The 16,285-nt window shown below is 31.3% G+C and overlaps 1 protein-coding gene across 1 annotated transcript in view; it reads left to right on the forward strand.

Moving 5' to 3' along the window:
• The window catches only part of LOC142323247 (uncharacterized), a 33,641-nt gene extending 18,135 nt beyond the window's left edge, over positions 1-15,506 (forward strand). Inside the window, exons 4-6 of the mRNA XM_075362632.1 lie at positions 906-997; positions 3,450-4,415; positions 15,128-15,506. Of these exons, the coding sequence (XP_075218747.1) occupies positions 906-997; positions 3,450-4,394 (1,037 nt within the window). The 3' untranslated portion in view covers positions 4,395-4,415; positions 15,128-15,506. The remainder of the gene's footprint in view (positions 1-905; positions 998-3,449; positions 4,416-15,127) is intronic.
• The last annotated feature ends 779 nt before the right edge of the window (positions 15,507-16,285 follow it).

Consider the following 16,285-nt stretch of genomic DNA (forward strand, 5'->3'; position numbering starts at 1 on the left):
TTTTAATGTTCAGTTATTCACAAAATATACCCTTGCATACATTAAATTTATACATCAGAACTAATTATAAAAGTGTGTAGTAGGTTTAATTCGGAATTCAGAATTAAATAACACTAAGAAACTAAACTAATTGTTTTTTGTTTTTTTTTCACCTAAACAGCAAGTAGTGCTGAAAGAAAATTCAATGTATTTTAAGAGGGGGCATGTATGTCTGATTCTTTTTTAAGGGCACATATGTCTGAGCGAAACAGATTTTTTAATAGCAATGTTTTGTAGCCTGTGAATAGAAGACTGATTTAAAAAATTCTTTCACAGAACGTAATAAAGTCTTTATTAAATTTTATCCAACTTTTCTAGAAATAACTACCAAAAAAATTTATCATCGTGTGACTTTCTTATGTCAGTTTAAATATTAATCTTTTCTACAGGAAAAAGTGCCTGTATATGTTATTCAAAAATGTAAATAAAAATCTGCTATATTAATGTGGCTATCCTACTCAGTATATTAGGAATATATGTAATGAAATCTAACGGTTTTCTGAATGTTGGTTTAGCAATAATAAGTTGAAGCAAAAAGTATTAAGATTTTTGACAAAATGAATTTTTTTTAACAATTAATCTATATTAAAATATATAAAAGATGTGTAAAATTAATTTTTTTATATATACAATTCATTTTAAGATAACTTAAACTGTTAGAATATGTCTAACAACGTAAGTGCAACATAAGCCCTATTAGGCTTATTTTGCACTCTTGTAAACTTTCTTTTCTTAGCAAAATTATATAAAAATAGATTTTTTTAGAACATGTTCCTATTAATTTTTGTTAACTGTACAAACAGAAGTGGTAATCATTGCTGCTAATTTTCAGAGATATGTTAATTTTCTTGATATCTGTGTTACAGTGAATATACATATTTTGAGGCAATTTCAAGGTGCAAGATGTCATTTTGGACGACTGTTACCACCACCAGCCCCTGCTGAAAATAAACTTGAGGTTAGATTATTTTAATTCTCATTTCCTAGTCTTGCTGAGTGCACAACACATATGTGTGTTTCTATGTTCCTTTCTTACATCTCTATGTATAAACCTATGCATACCTATGTATAAACTATATATATATATACATACACTCGCACACAATAAAATGAATTTTAAAAAAGAAGAATCATGGTGCGGCTGTCTGCAGCTGGTTAAGTCAAGAGCTACGTAGAACTAAACAGAAAAACACCCTATTACAAAAGTGATATAGGTGTTCACTAGTAATGAAACTGTTCTGGAAATCCTTGCCTTAGCTTCTCAGTTCCGCTTATGTAGTTGCAGCATTGTGAAACTTTCAACATTGTTCTTTTACTGCATTTTACATTTAGTAATAGGAGTGTCATTAGTAAAAATATATTTGTTCTTTTAGCACATTGTAGCGGTGTAGCTTCTATCTATATGTTATTATTTCCTTGTACTTGAAAACTGAAATGACTAGAATGTTAAAAATATACACAATAATTGCTATCCAGCAAAGGGCAATTTTATGTACTGCAAATTACACATATAGTGTAAAAATAACTTACATGAAAAACAAACAGAAAATCAGATACTGTTTTATTCGGAAAATAAGCTTTAAAGTAAGCTATGTATCAGTTTTTTTTTTGTTTTGTTGTTACACTTGCATGGACAGTTCTAAAACCAGGCTTTATCTTTCTTTGCATATAGTATAGCAGTGTTATCTTATGTTTTTTAACCTCCTTAGAACTGACATGCCAATAACTGGGATGAAATGAATATATGGCTTCGCATATAATTTAAAGACATCTTACACACTGTTTGTATGTTTTGATGCATGTATTTATTTAACAACTATCAATAAATTATTTGTAACCCATTACTTGTTAATATTATTTATTGATGATTTCAAGTATTTATTTTACAAATGTAATTATAGCCTTGATCTGTATAACTGTTTCTTTTGAATACCACAGTACAACTTCAGTAATCCTTTGCTTATTCATGGTGGTTTTGTTCTCAATCGTTTGAATGTGAAAACCATAAATTATAGATATGTAGAAAAAGGATCTCTAGGTTCTTTCATGTTTTTTACAGGATTATTTTTTTTTACTATTGCTTTTTTAGAAGAAATTTCTCATTTAAAGGACTTCTGTTATTTTTTCCCCAATTATGCAACCTGTACAGAAAAGAGGAAAAATTAATAAGAAAGAGAGCATAAAATGGTATTTGTTAACTATAAGTTTAAGTTACTTAACAATGAATTTGTTACTTGTTGCTGACAGCTGTATTTTGTGTTCCACCTGATTATTCAAATTAACAGAATAGCATGTTTGCATTTAAATAAATTAAATAAAAACTTGACATTCACACTCTTAATGTGATCTACATAATATAATGTATTATCGTGTTCCAATCAAATAAAAGATTTATTTATTTTAGTGAATTCTGGTTTAAACTCGTTTTTATAATTTAAAATCATCTGATTAATCCATTATAAAGTTTTTCTAGATATCCCTCAGTTTTCTAATTGTGTAATATCATTGTTATGAATTTCTTGATATCCCTTGCCATTAACCTTGTGTGTAATGATGATTTCCATCATCAGTAGTAATCTGCTATTCATTCTATTATTCTAATGACTTGAACAACATCTTTTCCGTAGTTTCTTTGACAATATTTAAAGTAGATGATTTTATTTCTTTAATTAAAATAATTTTTTTAGGTAATACAATCTATTTTATAATTATTTCAACATAAGATGAATAAATTTCCACAGTTTTTTATTGCAATAAACAAATTTCTAAAATTTACTCCATTGCAGTTAGTATCTTTTAAAGCAGTTGTGATACCTAAATTTATTTATTCTATAATTCCCATCTAGCAAAATTTCATATAAAAAATCTGTTAGTGACACAGGATTGCTGTATATGTGTAAGTAAATTTTTCCTTCCCCAACTACCCACTAATATTGCTGTCAAAGTAAGGTCACTCACTTTATTGTGACCTCAAAAAAATAAATATTAAAAAGTTTGATGATTTATACCTAACACAACTTTTATAAAATTGTTAAAAGAGCTGCTTTACTTATAAGACTGCAGAGCCATAAATTGGCCAGAACGTCTACTTACAATATACTGTTTTCTGCCAGTAAAATTATTCATTTTTCTTTGCCATATATTCCAGTAATAAATAAACTAGATTCATCACATAATTTTTTTTAAAATCAATTAGTTTAAGGAAAGGTTATGAAGCTAGTGATGAAACTGTTTATCTGATGTACAGTTTTAGGCACTCAGCACATGAACATAGAGCTCCCTGCTTCTATGCAGTGCATTTTGATCAGTCATCAGCTACTTAATGTTGAATCAAGAGTTTCTGTTCTCACCTTATAATTGGTACTCTTTTCTTTTTTTATAAACTATGTATTTTCTTTCATTTTTTCTAGGAAATATTCTTTGACTCATACGTTCCAGAAGGAGAGCCTCCTAATGATCGAGGTTGTCGCATTTGTAAAGTTATTGGACATTTAGCCAGAGACTGTTCAAAAAATAAGCAACGTCACAGTCGTTATAAAATGAAAAGAGGTAAAAATAAGAAAGATGAAAACAGAGAGAGAAAGATTAATGAAGAAAACAGTTGTTTTAGAGGGTCAGATAATAAACCTTATAAGACTGATGTAACACATAAGAAAAATGTACATACTAAGCCGAATAAACCTCAGGCCTGTGAAGAATCCAATGAACAGACAAAAGTGACAAGAAAAGAATTAAACAAAAGCCAGCTCCATAAATCTACTTCTTCCTCTGATGCAGTCACTTTAACAGAGAGAAATCATGACCATCCAGGATTCCAACAAAACAAGTCAACTGTGATGAAAAATGTACAGTTTAATCCTACTCCACCACAGAATGTCAGTCTACCTCAAAAATTTATTCCACCACTTCTAAAATCTGTCACACCTGGACAATTTTGTTCGCCTAGATATTGTAGTAATACACCACCACCACTTATTCCTCAACAATTCAGATTTAATAATGCACCACCACAACGATTAGATAACCTTAGACAGTACAGAGGACCAGGAAATTCAGTAATGTTAAGTGGTTCACCACTTATACAATATCATTTTGGGCCAACGTCAGTGAGACCTGTCGGAATACCACCTTTTAGTCATGCTCGATCATCAAACTGTCCTCGACCTTACATAGCAGTTAATGATAGGAGTGAATATAATATGGGTCCAGTTCCTCATTCCACAATGCAGATACCATCTGATCGACAGACCATAAGAAATAATGCTGTACAACATCCAGAAAGAAATTCAGCAGTAAACGGCAATGTAAAACAAACAAATTCTATTAAGAAAAATAGAGATCTCATAAGTAAATAGGAACAGCACTTTGTAAATAAGGTATATATATCATGTTCATTAATTTATTTAACATTAGATATTTTATACTTAATGCAGTAAAATCTCTGTGACAAATGTAATGGGAGCCAGCCACCACATAAAGTCATTTATGAAGGGGGGGTTAAAAAGTTAACATGTTTTAATTTATTTTTTATTTGTTTAATGTTATGAAGGGAGCAAAAATGCAAAAAGAAAATAAATGATTTAATATATGTACTTTTACAGTACATATATTATTATCTTTTATGACTGCATAGGATCACTTTAGTCAGTCCATTATCCAAGTCTCTTCAATGGAACTGTTCAGGCCTTGCATTTCTCCCAGTACTTTTTCATACATTCTTTTCTTTGTGCCTTTTTTTAGCATTGAAAATGTTCATCTTGTGAATATGAAACAAGTATTTTTGTTCTTGATTTTCTTGTTTAATTTTATTTTATCTGTGATGTCTTCTGGTGTAAAGCAAATTTCCTTCAGATCCTCTCTTATTACTCTGATCCATCTGCATCCTCTCTTGGTGTTTTTCCAGTTGAGATTGTACTGTACTAGCTGTTACAGAAGTCTTGAATCTTGCATCCTCATGATATGTCCAAAGAATCCTAGTTTCCTCTTACGCATGGTATCAGTGATGGGTTCTAACTCTTTGTATATGATTTTGTTGTACATAACACAATTCCCTGTCTTTCTGGTACTTTTTATTGATGTAGGTTTTTCCAATTCTTTTGATTTTCTGGAGTCTGTCTTTGATTGTTCAGGTGGAAAAGTGTTTCTGCTGCATAAGTGGCTTCTGGTTTTATAACTATGTTGTAGTGTCTTATTTTTGCATTTATTGATAGGCATTTTTATTGTAAGTGAACCAAGTTAATTTTTGAGCTTTAGCTAGTTTGTTTCTTCTTATTTGGATCAAAGTTTTTTTCATTTAGGTTGTTCTTTATTATTTCTCAAAGATATTAAAATTGGGTTAGTGTTTTGATTTTATTACTATTTATGTTTACTTCTTTTAATCATGTTGGATTTTGAGGAATTATTTCTGTCTTTTTGGATAATATTTTGAGGCCAATTTTATTTGTAATGTTTTAAAGTTCTAGTATCTGGATTTAGCTTTTTGATATCCTTTGCTAGCAGTCCCAATTCGTCATCGAAGCCAAGACAGTTTGTTTTGAGTGAGGGTGAATTATCATGTTTTATTAATTTGTTATGTAGTCTGACATGTCTTAGAATTTTTAGTAGGATTCTCTATGGATGCAGTAATACACTTTCTTGAAATCTACAAATGTAATCACCATGTCTCTGTTTCTTTTCCTGTTGTAATCCATTATTAGCTTGAGACTCATGTTTTGGTCTGGACAGCTCCTACAGGGTCTGAAACCTCCCTGGTATTCTAGTTATTTCTCGAGTTGTGAACCAATCCTGTTGAGGATGATTCTTGAAAGAATTTTGTATGTTGTGTCTAGGAGTGAGATTCCCCTGTAATTGTTAGGGTCTGTTTTATCTCCTTTTTTATGTAGCAGATGGATGAGAGCTGTTGTCCAGTGTTTGGTAGTTCCAAACACTGGACATCCAGATGTTAACAAGCTGTTAATGAAGGGCAATTTTTGCTGATCTTCGTGCATGTTTCCAGATCTCTACAAAAGTCTGATCTTCTCCTGCTGCTTTGTAACTTCATCTCACCCAGTGCTTGGTAGACTTTTTTTATTGTGGGAGGTTTGATGTTTTGTGGTGGTGTTGAAGTTTAGGCGTTTGTTGAAATATTTAGCTAGGATTTCCATCTTGTCTTTATTGTTATGGGCCAGTTACCATTTTCACTCTTTATTACTAGGGTTGGGGATTTGTATTTTTGAAGGTTTGTAGTAGGCTCTCAACTGTTTTATTAAAGTCTTCAGTATGTCTTTTTATTCTGTGTAGGGTTCGGGTCGTTTTTTCCTTTGTTTTACTAGATTTCAGAAGATTTATGATTTTTGGGATTGGTGAAATAGCCACTCTCGATCTCTTTTCTTCACTTTTCGTCACATTCGTTATTCCACCATTGATGTTTTTACAGGATTTGGGGGCTATAATTCTTCTGCAATTTGTTTAAGGTTGCTAACTAGATCTTTGAGTTTATCTGTGATTGTTATTTTTTTGGTTGCTTTATGGTAATTTTCATTCTTGATTAGTTGTGTAGGGTCCATTTTTCTTTTAGTTTTCAGAGCCTGGTTTTGTTTCTTTTTTTGGGAAATAAATTTAATTTTAATTTTGACTACATAGTGATATGAGCCTGTGTCTACTCGGAGGACTTTTATGCTGTAAATTTCCTTGTGGTGGTGTTTGTCCATGATTACCTGGTCTAGTTGCCATTCTCCTTCACTGTAGTCAGGGTGTTTCCAGTTTTTGAGGTTTCCTCTTAAAATATGTGGATTTCGAGATTAGGTTGTGGTTTCTGCAGAGATCAATGAGTCTCTGTCCATTTCTGTTTTCTTTTGGGCTGGCCATTTTTTGATGATTTTGCTGTATCAGCGTCACTCTGATTACTACATCATACAAAGAAAAGATATGAATAAAATTTCTATGTACCAAAACATTAATAAAAATATATATACAGAGGGAAAAGGAAATAATTTGGAAACTGATTCTAGAGCTTGAAATAAGGAAAAAATTATACAAACAAATTTCCGAAACTGCTTTGTTGTTGAGTTACGGCTAGTGAAAAAATGTGTCTAGATTTCAGTTCCGCCTCTGATGAAATGAGATCATACTGAAATTGTAAGGCATTATATAAGGAATAAACTTCATGGTTTCTTATGGTTTTTGACCTGAAAAATCAAATAAAATGGGTTCCAGAACTCTATCTCATTGTGTTTTCATGATAACCGTCATAAAACAGAAAACTTTGCTGACATTAAACACATTTTTTTTAGGTTTGAAGTACAATAGTGTTGTTGAATGACTAATAAATGTGTAAATTTTACTATAAAAACCTATAGAAAATTTAATTCTGAGAAAATTTATGTGATAAAAGTCCATAAGAAACAAAAAAAAAACTAGATAAACTTTTATTATCAAAAACAAAACTAATGGATAAATATTAAGATTGTGTGAAAATTAAAAGCAGCTGTTTTTAATACAAAAATTATTGAATTAAAAAAATTTGAATATTCATTATTATCATAAAATTGTGGTTATATGATAATCATAAACATAGATGGTTTAGTTGTTTAACCCAGTTTTGATTGTTTAATTATTTTTGAAAATTAATGTATGCAGTGTTTTTTGTTTGTTGTACTCTAAACTGTGCCTATATTTTTTTGATTGAATCTGAATTTAAAAAAGTAAAGTTCCATTTTGAATTATTTATAAAAAAGCCACATCTTCACTCATTCACAGTCTGTTATGATGTTTGTGTACAGCTTTTGCAATGGAAGTGCTCCAGCTGCAGTGGAAGAATACAGGTGTAGCTATCCTGGATGAGTAATTCCAAATTATAAAATATTTTGCAGAAGTTTTAATAATCTTCATGAAAATGGTACATTTCCCTGAGCTGATGTAACATCTACCAGTATATGGTGTTGAAAGGGGAAAAAGGGAAAAGGTGATACAGCTTAGTCTTAGAATGAATGTGCAAAGACTTTCTACAAACTCAACATTCCACAACGTAGTATGGAGGACATTACATGCTCACAAAATGTGTAATTATGTTAAGAAAGTTCAATACCTTCACCTTGATGAATATGCTAGAAGATAGCAGTTTTGTCAATGGATTAGCAATAATTATTACCACTTAATTTTGTTCTTACTATTTTCGGACAAACTACTTTTACCCGTAATGGCATAAACAACACTGAATTCACATCAGTGGTCGAAGAAAACCCACATTCTGTAGTCGTAGTCGAATCAAATCTCCAGCAACAATTTTTTGTGAACATTTGGTGTGTGGCATGATCAACAACTAATGAATAGGCCTTTTCATATTAGGGATGGACAGAAATTACCTGGAATTTTTAAGCTATGAATTTCTGACAGTGCCTGAAAATTTCTTATTGGTAAAACTAATTGAAATGTACTATCAACTTGTACCACCTTGTTGGATCATCAACATATTTAATGAATGAAGTAAGACAATTCTTAAAATTTACTGGTAAAAATTTACTGGTAAATGGATTGGATGTAGAGGCGTAGTCAATTGGCCACCTAGATCACCAGACCTTACTCCCTTAGGTTACTGTTTATGGAGATAGATGAAATCTGAGTTATACAAGTTAAAAGTAGACACATGTTGAACCCACCGGGTTGGTCTAGTGGTGAATGCATCTTCCCAAGTCAGCTGATTTGGAAGTTGAGAGTTCCAGTGTTCAAGTCCTAGTAAAGGCAGTTACTTTTATACGGATTTGAATACTAGATCGTGGATACCGGTGTTCTTTGGTGGTTGGGTTTCAATTAACCACACATCTCAGAAATGGTCAAACTGAGAATGTACAAGACTACACTCATACATATCATCCTCCGAAGTAATACCTGAATGGTAATTCCCGGAGGCTAAACAGGAAATAGAAAGACACACATGTTGAACTGATAGCTCACATTCTCAGTGCTACTGTCCTCATTAGGAAATGCAAACATATCATTAGGTTTTCATCAGAAAATGAAAGGAAACAAGTTGAAAAGTGCATAGATGCCAGTGGTGGAATTTTCAAACATTTATTTTAAATTAATACTGTATAAACCACAGTACATATATATATATATATATATATATATATATATTAAGTAAATTAAGAGTACTTTAACTTTTCAAAGGTCTATATTTATTGTACTAAAAACAGCTGTTTTTAAGTCTTACAAATTCATAACATTTTTCTGTTAAGTTTTGTTTTTATTAAGAAAAGTTGATTTTTTTTTTATAAACTTTATTACATTAATTTTCTCAGAATTAAATTCTCTATAAGTTATAATAAAATTTATGTGTTTATTAGTCATTTAATAAAGTTATTGTACTTCAAACTTATAAAAACCTGTTACTGTCATTAAATTTTTCAGTTTTGCGTTGGATATCATGAAAAATAGGGAGATACAGTTCTGTAACCTGTTTTATTCGATCTTTCAGATCAAAAATCATGAAGTTTACCCCTTATATAATTCTTTAAAAATTTCAGTTTGACTTTATTTCACCAGAAGGAACTGAAATCCAGGTGAATTTTTTTGCAAGCTGTAACTTGATAACAAAGCTTTTTCTGAAATGTTTATATGTACTTCTTTCTTGTTTCAAGCTCTAGAGTCAGTTCCCAATTTTTTTTTCCTTTCCTCCTGAATCATTCTGCATATAGAATTTCAACCCTTCCCTTCACTACTCCTAAATAATTATTGAAAGAATTATCTCTAACGTAGACAGCAAGCAGGTAACCTTAGTAATAACTATTTGTTTAAATAGAAATCAGTAATGAACTTTTTTTTTTTTTTTTTTTTTTGTCTTCAGTCACTTGACTGGTTTGATGCAGCTCTCCAAGATTCCCTATCTAGTGCTAGTCGTTTCATTTCAGTATACCCTCTACATCCTACATCCCTAACAATTTGTTTTACATATTCCAAACGTGGCCTGCCTACACAATTTTTCCCTTCTACCTGTCCTTCCAAAATTAAAGCGACTATTCCAGGATGCCTTAGTATGTGGCCTATAAGTCTGTCTCTTCTTTTAACTATATTTTTCCAGATGGTTCTTTCTTCATCTATTTGCCGCAATACCTCCTCATTTGTCACTTTATCCACCCATCTGATTTTTAACATTCTCCTATAGCACCACATTTCAAAAGCTTCTAACCTTTTCTTCTCAGATACTCCGATTGTCCAAGTTTCACTTCCATATAAAGCGACACTCCAAACATACACTTTCAAAAATCTTTTCCTGACATTTAAATTAATTTTTGATGTAAACAGCTTATATTTCTTACTGAAGGCTCGTTTAGCTTGTGCTATTCGGCATTTTATATCGCTCCTGCTTCGTCCATCTTTAGTAATTCTACTTCCCAAATAACAAAATTCTTCTACCTCCATAATCTTTTCTCCTCCTATTTTCACATTCAGTGGTCCATCTTTGTTATTTCTACTACATTTCATTACTTTTGTTTTGTTCTTGTTTATTTTCATGCAATAGTTCTTGCGTAGGACTTCATCTATGCCGTTCATTGTTTCTTCTAAATCCTTTTTATTCTCGGCTAGAATTACTATATCATCAGCAAATCGTAGCATCTTTATCTTTTCACCTTGTACTGTTACTCCGAATCTAAATTGTTCTTTAACATCATTAACTGCTAGTTCCATGTAAAGATTAAAAAGTAACGGAGATAGAGAACATCCTTGTCGGACTCCCTTTCTTATTATGGCTTCTTTCTTATGTTCTTCAATTGCTACTGTTGCTGTTTGGTTCCTGTACATGTTAGCAATTGTTCTTCTATCTCTGTATTTGAACCCTAATTTTTTTAAAATGCTGAACATTTTATTCCAGTCTACGTTATCGAATGCCTTTTCTAGGTCTATAAACGCCAAGTATGTTGGTTTGTTTTTCTTTAATCTTCCTTCTACTATTAATCTGAGGCCTAAAATTGCTTCCCGTGTCCCTATACTTTTCCTGAAACCAAATTGGTCTTCTCCTAACACTTCCTCCACTCTCCTCTCAATTCTTCTGTATAGAATTCTAGTTAAGATTTTTGATGCATGACTAGTTAAACTAATTGTTCTGTATTCTTCACATTTATCTGCCCCTGATTTCTTTGGTATCATTACTATAACACTTTTTTTGAAGTCTGACGGAAATTCCCCTTTTTCATAAATATTACACACCAGTTTGTATAATCTATCAATCGCCTCCTCCCCTGCACTGCGCAGTAATTCTACAGGTATTCCGTCTATTCCAGGAGCCTTTCTGCCATTTAAATCTTTTAATGCTCTCTTAAATTCAGATCTCAGTATTGTTTCTCCCATTTCATCCTCCTCAACTTCCTCTTCTTCCTCTATAAAACCATTTTCTAATTCATTTCCTCCGTATAACTCTTCAATATATTCCACCCATCTATCGACTTTACCTTTCGTATTATATATAGGTGTACCATCTTTGTTTAACACATTATTAGATTTTAATTTATGTACCCCAAAATTTTCCTTAACTTTCCTGTATGCTCCGTCTATTTTACCAATGTTCATTTCTCTTTCCACTTCTGAACACTTTTCTTTAATCCACTCTTCTTTCGCCAGTTTGCACTTCCTGTTTATAGCATTTCCTAATTGCCGATAGTTCCTTTTACTTTCTTCATCACTAGCATTCTTATATTTTCTACGTTCATCCATCAGCTGCAATATATCGTCTGAAACCCAAGGTTTTCTACCAGTTCTCTTTATTCCGCCTAAGTTCGCTTCTGCTGATTTAAGAATTTCCTTTTTAACATTCTCCCATTCTTCTTCTACATTTTCTATCTTATCTTTTTTACTCAGACCTCTAGCGATGTCCTCCTCAAAAATCTTCTTTACCTCCTCTTCCGCAAGCTTCTCTAAATTCCACCGATTCATCTGACACCTTTTCTTCAGGTTTTTAAGCCCCAATCTACATTTCATTATCACCAAATTATGGTCGCTATCAATGTCTGCTCCAGGGTAAGTTTTGCAGTCAACGAGTTGATTTCTAAATCTTTGCTTAACCATGATATAATCTATCTGATACCTTCCAGTATCGCCTGGCTTTTTCCAAGTGTATATTCTTCTATTATGATTTTTAAATTGGGTGTTGGCAATTACTAAATTATACTTCGTGCAAAACTCTATAAGTCGGTCCCCTCTTTCATTCCTTTTGCCCAGCCCGTATTCACCCACTATATTTCCTTCCTTGCCTTTTCCAATGCTTGCATTCCAATCTCCAACTATTATTAAATTTTCATCTCCTTTTACGTGTTTAATTGCTTCATCAATCTCTTCGTATACACATTCTACCTCATCATCATCATGGGCGCTTGTAGGCATATAGACGTTAACAATCGTTGTCGGTTTAGGTTTTGAATTTATCCTTATTACAATGACTCTATCGCTATGCGTCTTGAAATACTCCACTCTCCTCCCTATTTTCTTGTTCATCACGAAACCTACTCCTGCCTGCCCATTATTTGACGCTGAGTTAATTACTCTAAAGTCACCCGACCAAAAGTCGCCTTCCTCTTCCCACCGAACCTCACTAATTCCTACTATATCCACGTTTACCCTATCCATTTCCCTTTTTAAATTCTCTAGCCTACCAACCTTTTTTAAGCTTCTAACATTCCACGCTCCGACTCGTAGAATGTTATTTTTTAATTTTCTGGTGACCCCTTCCTTAGTAGTCCCCACCCGGAGATCCGAACGGGGGACTATTTTACCTCCGGAATATTTTACCAAGGAAGGCGCCTCCATTATTGTATATGTGAAAATGCAGAGCCACATTTTCTTGGAAAAAAAGCAGCTGTAGTTTTCCATTGCTTTCAGCTGCGCAGTACTCAGAGGACTGAGTGATGTTGATACGGCCGTTTAAGTCGTCCTGACTCACGCCCCTAACAACTACTGAAAGAGCTGCTGCCCTCTTTCAGGAATCATTCCTTAGTCTGGCTCTCAACAGATACCTCTCCGATATGGTTGCACCTTCGGTCCAGCTACTCTGTATCCCTGAGCACTCAAGCCCCCTCACCAACGGCAAGGTCTCATGATTCATAGAGGAGGAAATGAACTTTTAAAACATCTAAATCTATTTTTTTATGAAATGTAGTCAAATAACTATAACTTGAAAATTTCTACAACTTGAAATTTATTCTAATTCCTGGCCATATTGTATTACGTTATCATAAATAAATTCCTTTAACTCGAACTAAAATCTTGTAAGTCAAAGTAAAAAATTTGATTAGTTATTACAAAAAACAATTTTAACATTAGGCCTATAGTACTGATCTTATTTTCAGTTCAAAATTGTGAAACAAGCATGATTCGCTTCCATTACTATGCAATAACAAAAAAGGAAGATTCAACATACAGTAAAGAGGGAAGCGAAATCTTATACATCACACATCAATATTCACCGGAACTTGTTTGTCATATGAAGTTTCTGTCAGTGTTTCTTTATAACCATCCAGCTCATATGCATAGTTTTCGTATGTTTGGGTTTATTTGCTATAGTCGTGATTGAAATTTACCTATCAGTGGATCAAATTTATGTGAAAAAGCCGAGCACTTTGAAAGACAGTTTAATTTTACAGATTTCAAAGCTAGTTCAGTTGGCTTAATAAGTTTAGATAGGCATGGAATAATTTTTAAAATATTTGTGGTGAAAGTGTCACTGTAAATGAAGAATTTTGTAATACTTGGATAAACAGTACACTAAAAGAAATTATGAGCACATACAATGATTTGGTCATCTTTAATGCTGACAAAACTGGACTGTTTTATAAATGTTTATCTGACAAAACTTAAACTGTTAAAGGTGATAAATGCTGCCGTGGGAAACAAAGTAAAGACTGTATCACAGTTCTTTTAAGTGCAAACATGTCGGGGACAGAAAAATTGAAACCTCTCATAATTGGTAAATCGAAAAATCCGCATTGTTTCGCTAATGTTAAACTTTTGCCTATTCATTACAAAACCAATAGAAAAGCATGGGTTACTATTGAAATTTTTGAAAACTGGTTATTCAAATCAGATCATTATTATCATTCAAAAAAAAAAAGAATGTTCTATTTATTTACAACTGGCCGCCACATCCAAAATCGTTTCCTCAGGAATTATTATTGATAAAATATGTTTTCTTTTCACCAATGTTACCTCTAAACTCCAACCAATGGATCAGGGCATTATACAAAATTTTAAGGTAAAGGATTATAATGAAAACGTTAAAAGAAATTAATTTTGTTCATTGTCTATGGTAAGTTATAAAATCTTGGAATGATGTGACTTGAACTAACAATTTTTAACTGTTTTAAAAAAGCTGGATTTAAAAACCCACAATTCGTTATTTTGTCAGAATGTGAACAAACTATTAGTAAAAATCTTTGTTCTAGCAACAATAATTTTACAAAAGAGCCAATCCATCACTTTTTATTTTATTTTTTTATAATTTTAATGTCATTTTTGTTTTATCTGAAACTTTTAAAAACACAATCCTTGATTTTAAAACTGAACCGTGTTTTATACACAACAGTGATATGTTTTACTATTCATATTAAGTTATAGCCTTTTGTATTTTTCATTCATTAACGATTGTGCAATAAAGAAAAAGTGTGATTAATGTACAGTATTTTCATGTGTATTTATTAGGCTACATTTTGTTTAGTGTCTTCAGCGGTAATGAATACTCGTCAGGTAAGTTAATTTTAACTTGCTAACTACATGCATACTAATCCGTAGTATGTACTGTATACTGCATTTATAACGCTGAATCATGTCACGTAATAATATTGCTGTGATATAAAACTGTGTATGGAAAAAAAGCAATATTCCTTTAAATAGTGCTGTACATTTTACGTAAGTGAATTTACAGTGGGTAGTAATTTCGTAACATGTATGTTTCTCTAACTCAAATTTTCCATATGTCAAATTTTTTTTGTTTCCTTGAATATTCGAGTTATAGGAATTCCACTGTAGTATTTTTTTCACCACTCTATCCAGTAATGTGCAATGGTATAGACAGATATGTTTTAATCTGTTTGTGTTGAAATGTTTTTCTTTTCTTTTTTTGCAGATATGTAAATACATCATGAATGTAAAACATTCTGATAAAATTGCTGTATATTTCAGAAGAAGATTTTCTGTATACTTTAGAAGATTTTTTTATGTATAGACAAGTAGAAATAATTTTTATTGTTTGACAAAAAAGTATATAAATATATATATATATATATATAAATGGAAGTAAAAATCTATAAGTATATAGCTAAAATTATATAATAAATATGCACACATTCACGTCATGTGTACAGGTTTTTAGGTTCCAAAAAACATAATTTTTTACCACTAAAAAAATATTAAACAGCCAATTTAGCTGTAATGTTCACCCATACATCTTTTTCTGAAGAACAACGCAAATTAATTTTAATGGCTGTTTCTGTAAATAGTAAAGTTATTATTTTAATTTCTAACTGAAGATAGAAAAAAATATTTTGAGTATATTTTTTTCTATTAAAAAAAAAGTAATAATAATTGTCAGTATGTTGATTATTGCTAATTATTACATAGGATTGTTTTTATAAATATAAAAAAATATATATATTTTTTTTTTATCATCTAATTCAAGTATATGGTAATCTAGATTTAATATCAATGTTTTTAAAACTAATTTTTGTTAAACAATGATAATATATTTTTTTATGAAAATTATTAGTAGTTCTAGACTTTGACAATAGGCTTTCATTCTTTTGAAACTTTGCATTAGTTATGTTAACAAATTTTTTTAGTCAAATTTTACTTATTGATACCATAATCTATATCAAATTTTAATAAAATGTGCTATTTTTTTAACTGTTGACTGCTGAAATAGACATTTTTAATAAGTTCTTGAATTAAACTAAGCATTTTTATTCATTTTTTTTATTATTATTATTATTATTTTACTATTTGATGTGTCAGCATAATATGTTAGAAGCTGCTGGCAGTTATGTCCATTGCCATTTTTGGGGTTTATATATTTAATTAATAAATTAAAATGATTGAAATGAATCATCAAAGGTGTTAATAAGTGATGGCAAGAGGCCTTTTGTGGTTCTAATTTTAAAGGAAAACAAACAAATTACTAATTTATTTAATTTTTAGCATCATAGAATCAAATATTGCTGTAGACAAAGCTTAACAATATCACCTAAATCCTCATTTTACTCTTAAGCCCTGGGCATGACATATTATT

This window comes from Lycorma delicatula, chromosome 4 (genome assembly GCF_047948215.1).
Source record: "Lycorma delicatula isolate Av1 chromosome 4, ASM4794821v1, whole genome shotgun sequence".
NCBI lineage: Eukaryota > Metazoa > Arthropoda > Insecta > Hemiptera > Fulgoridae > Lycorma > Lycorma delicatula.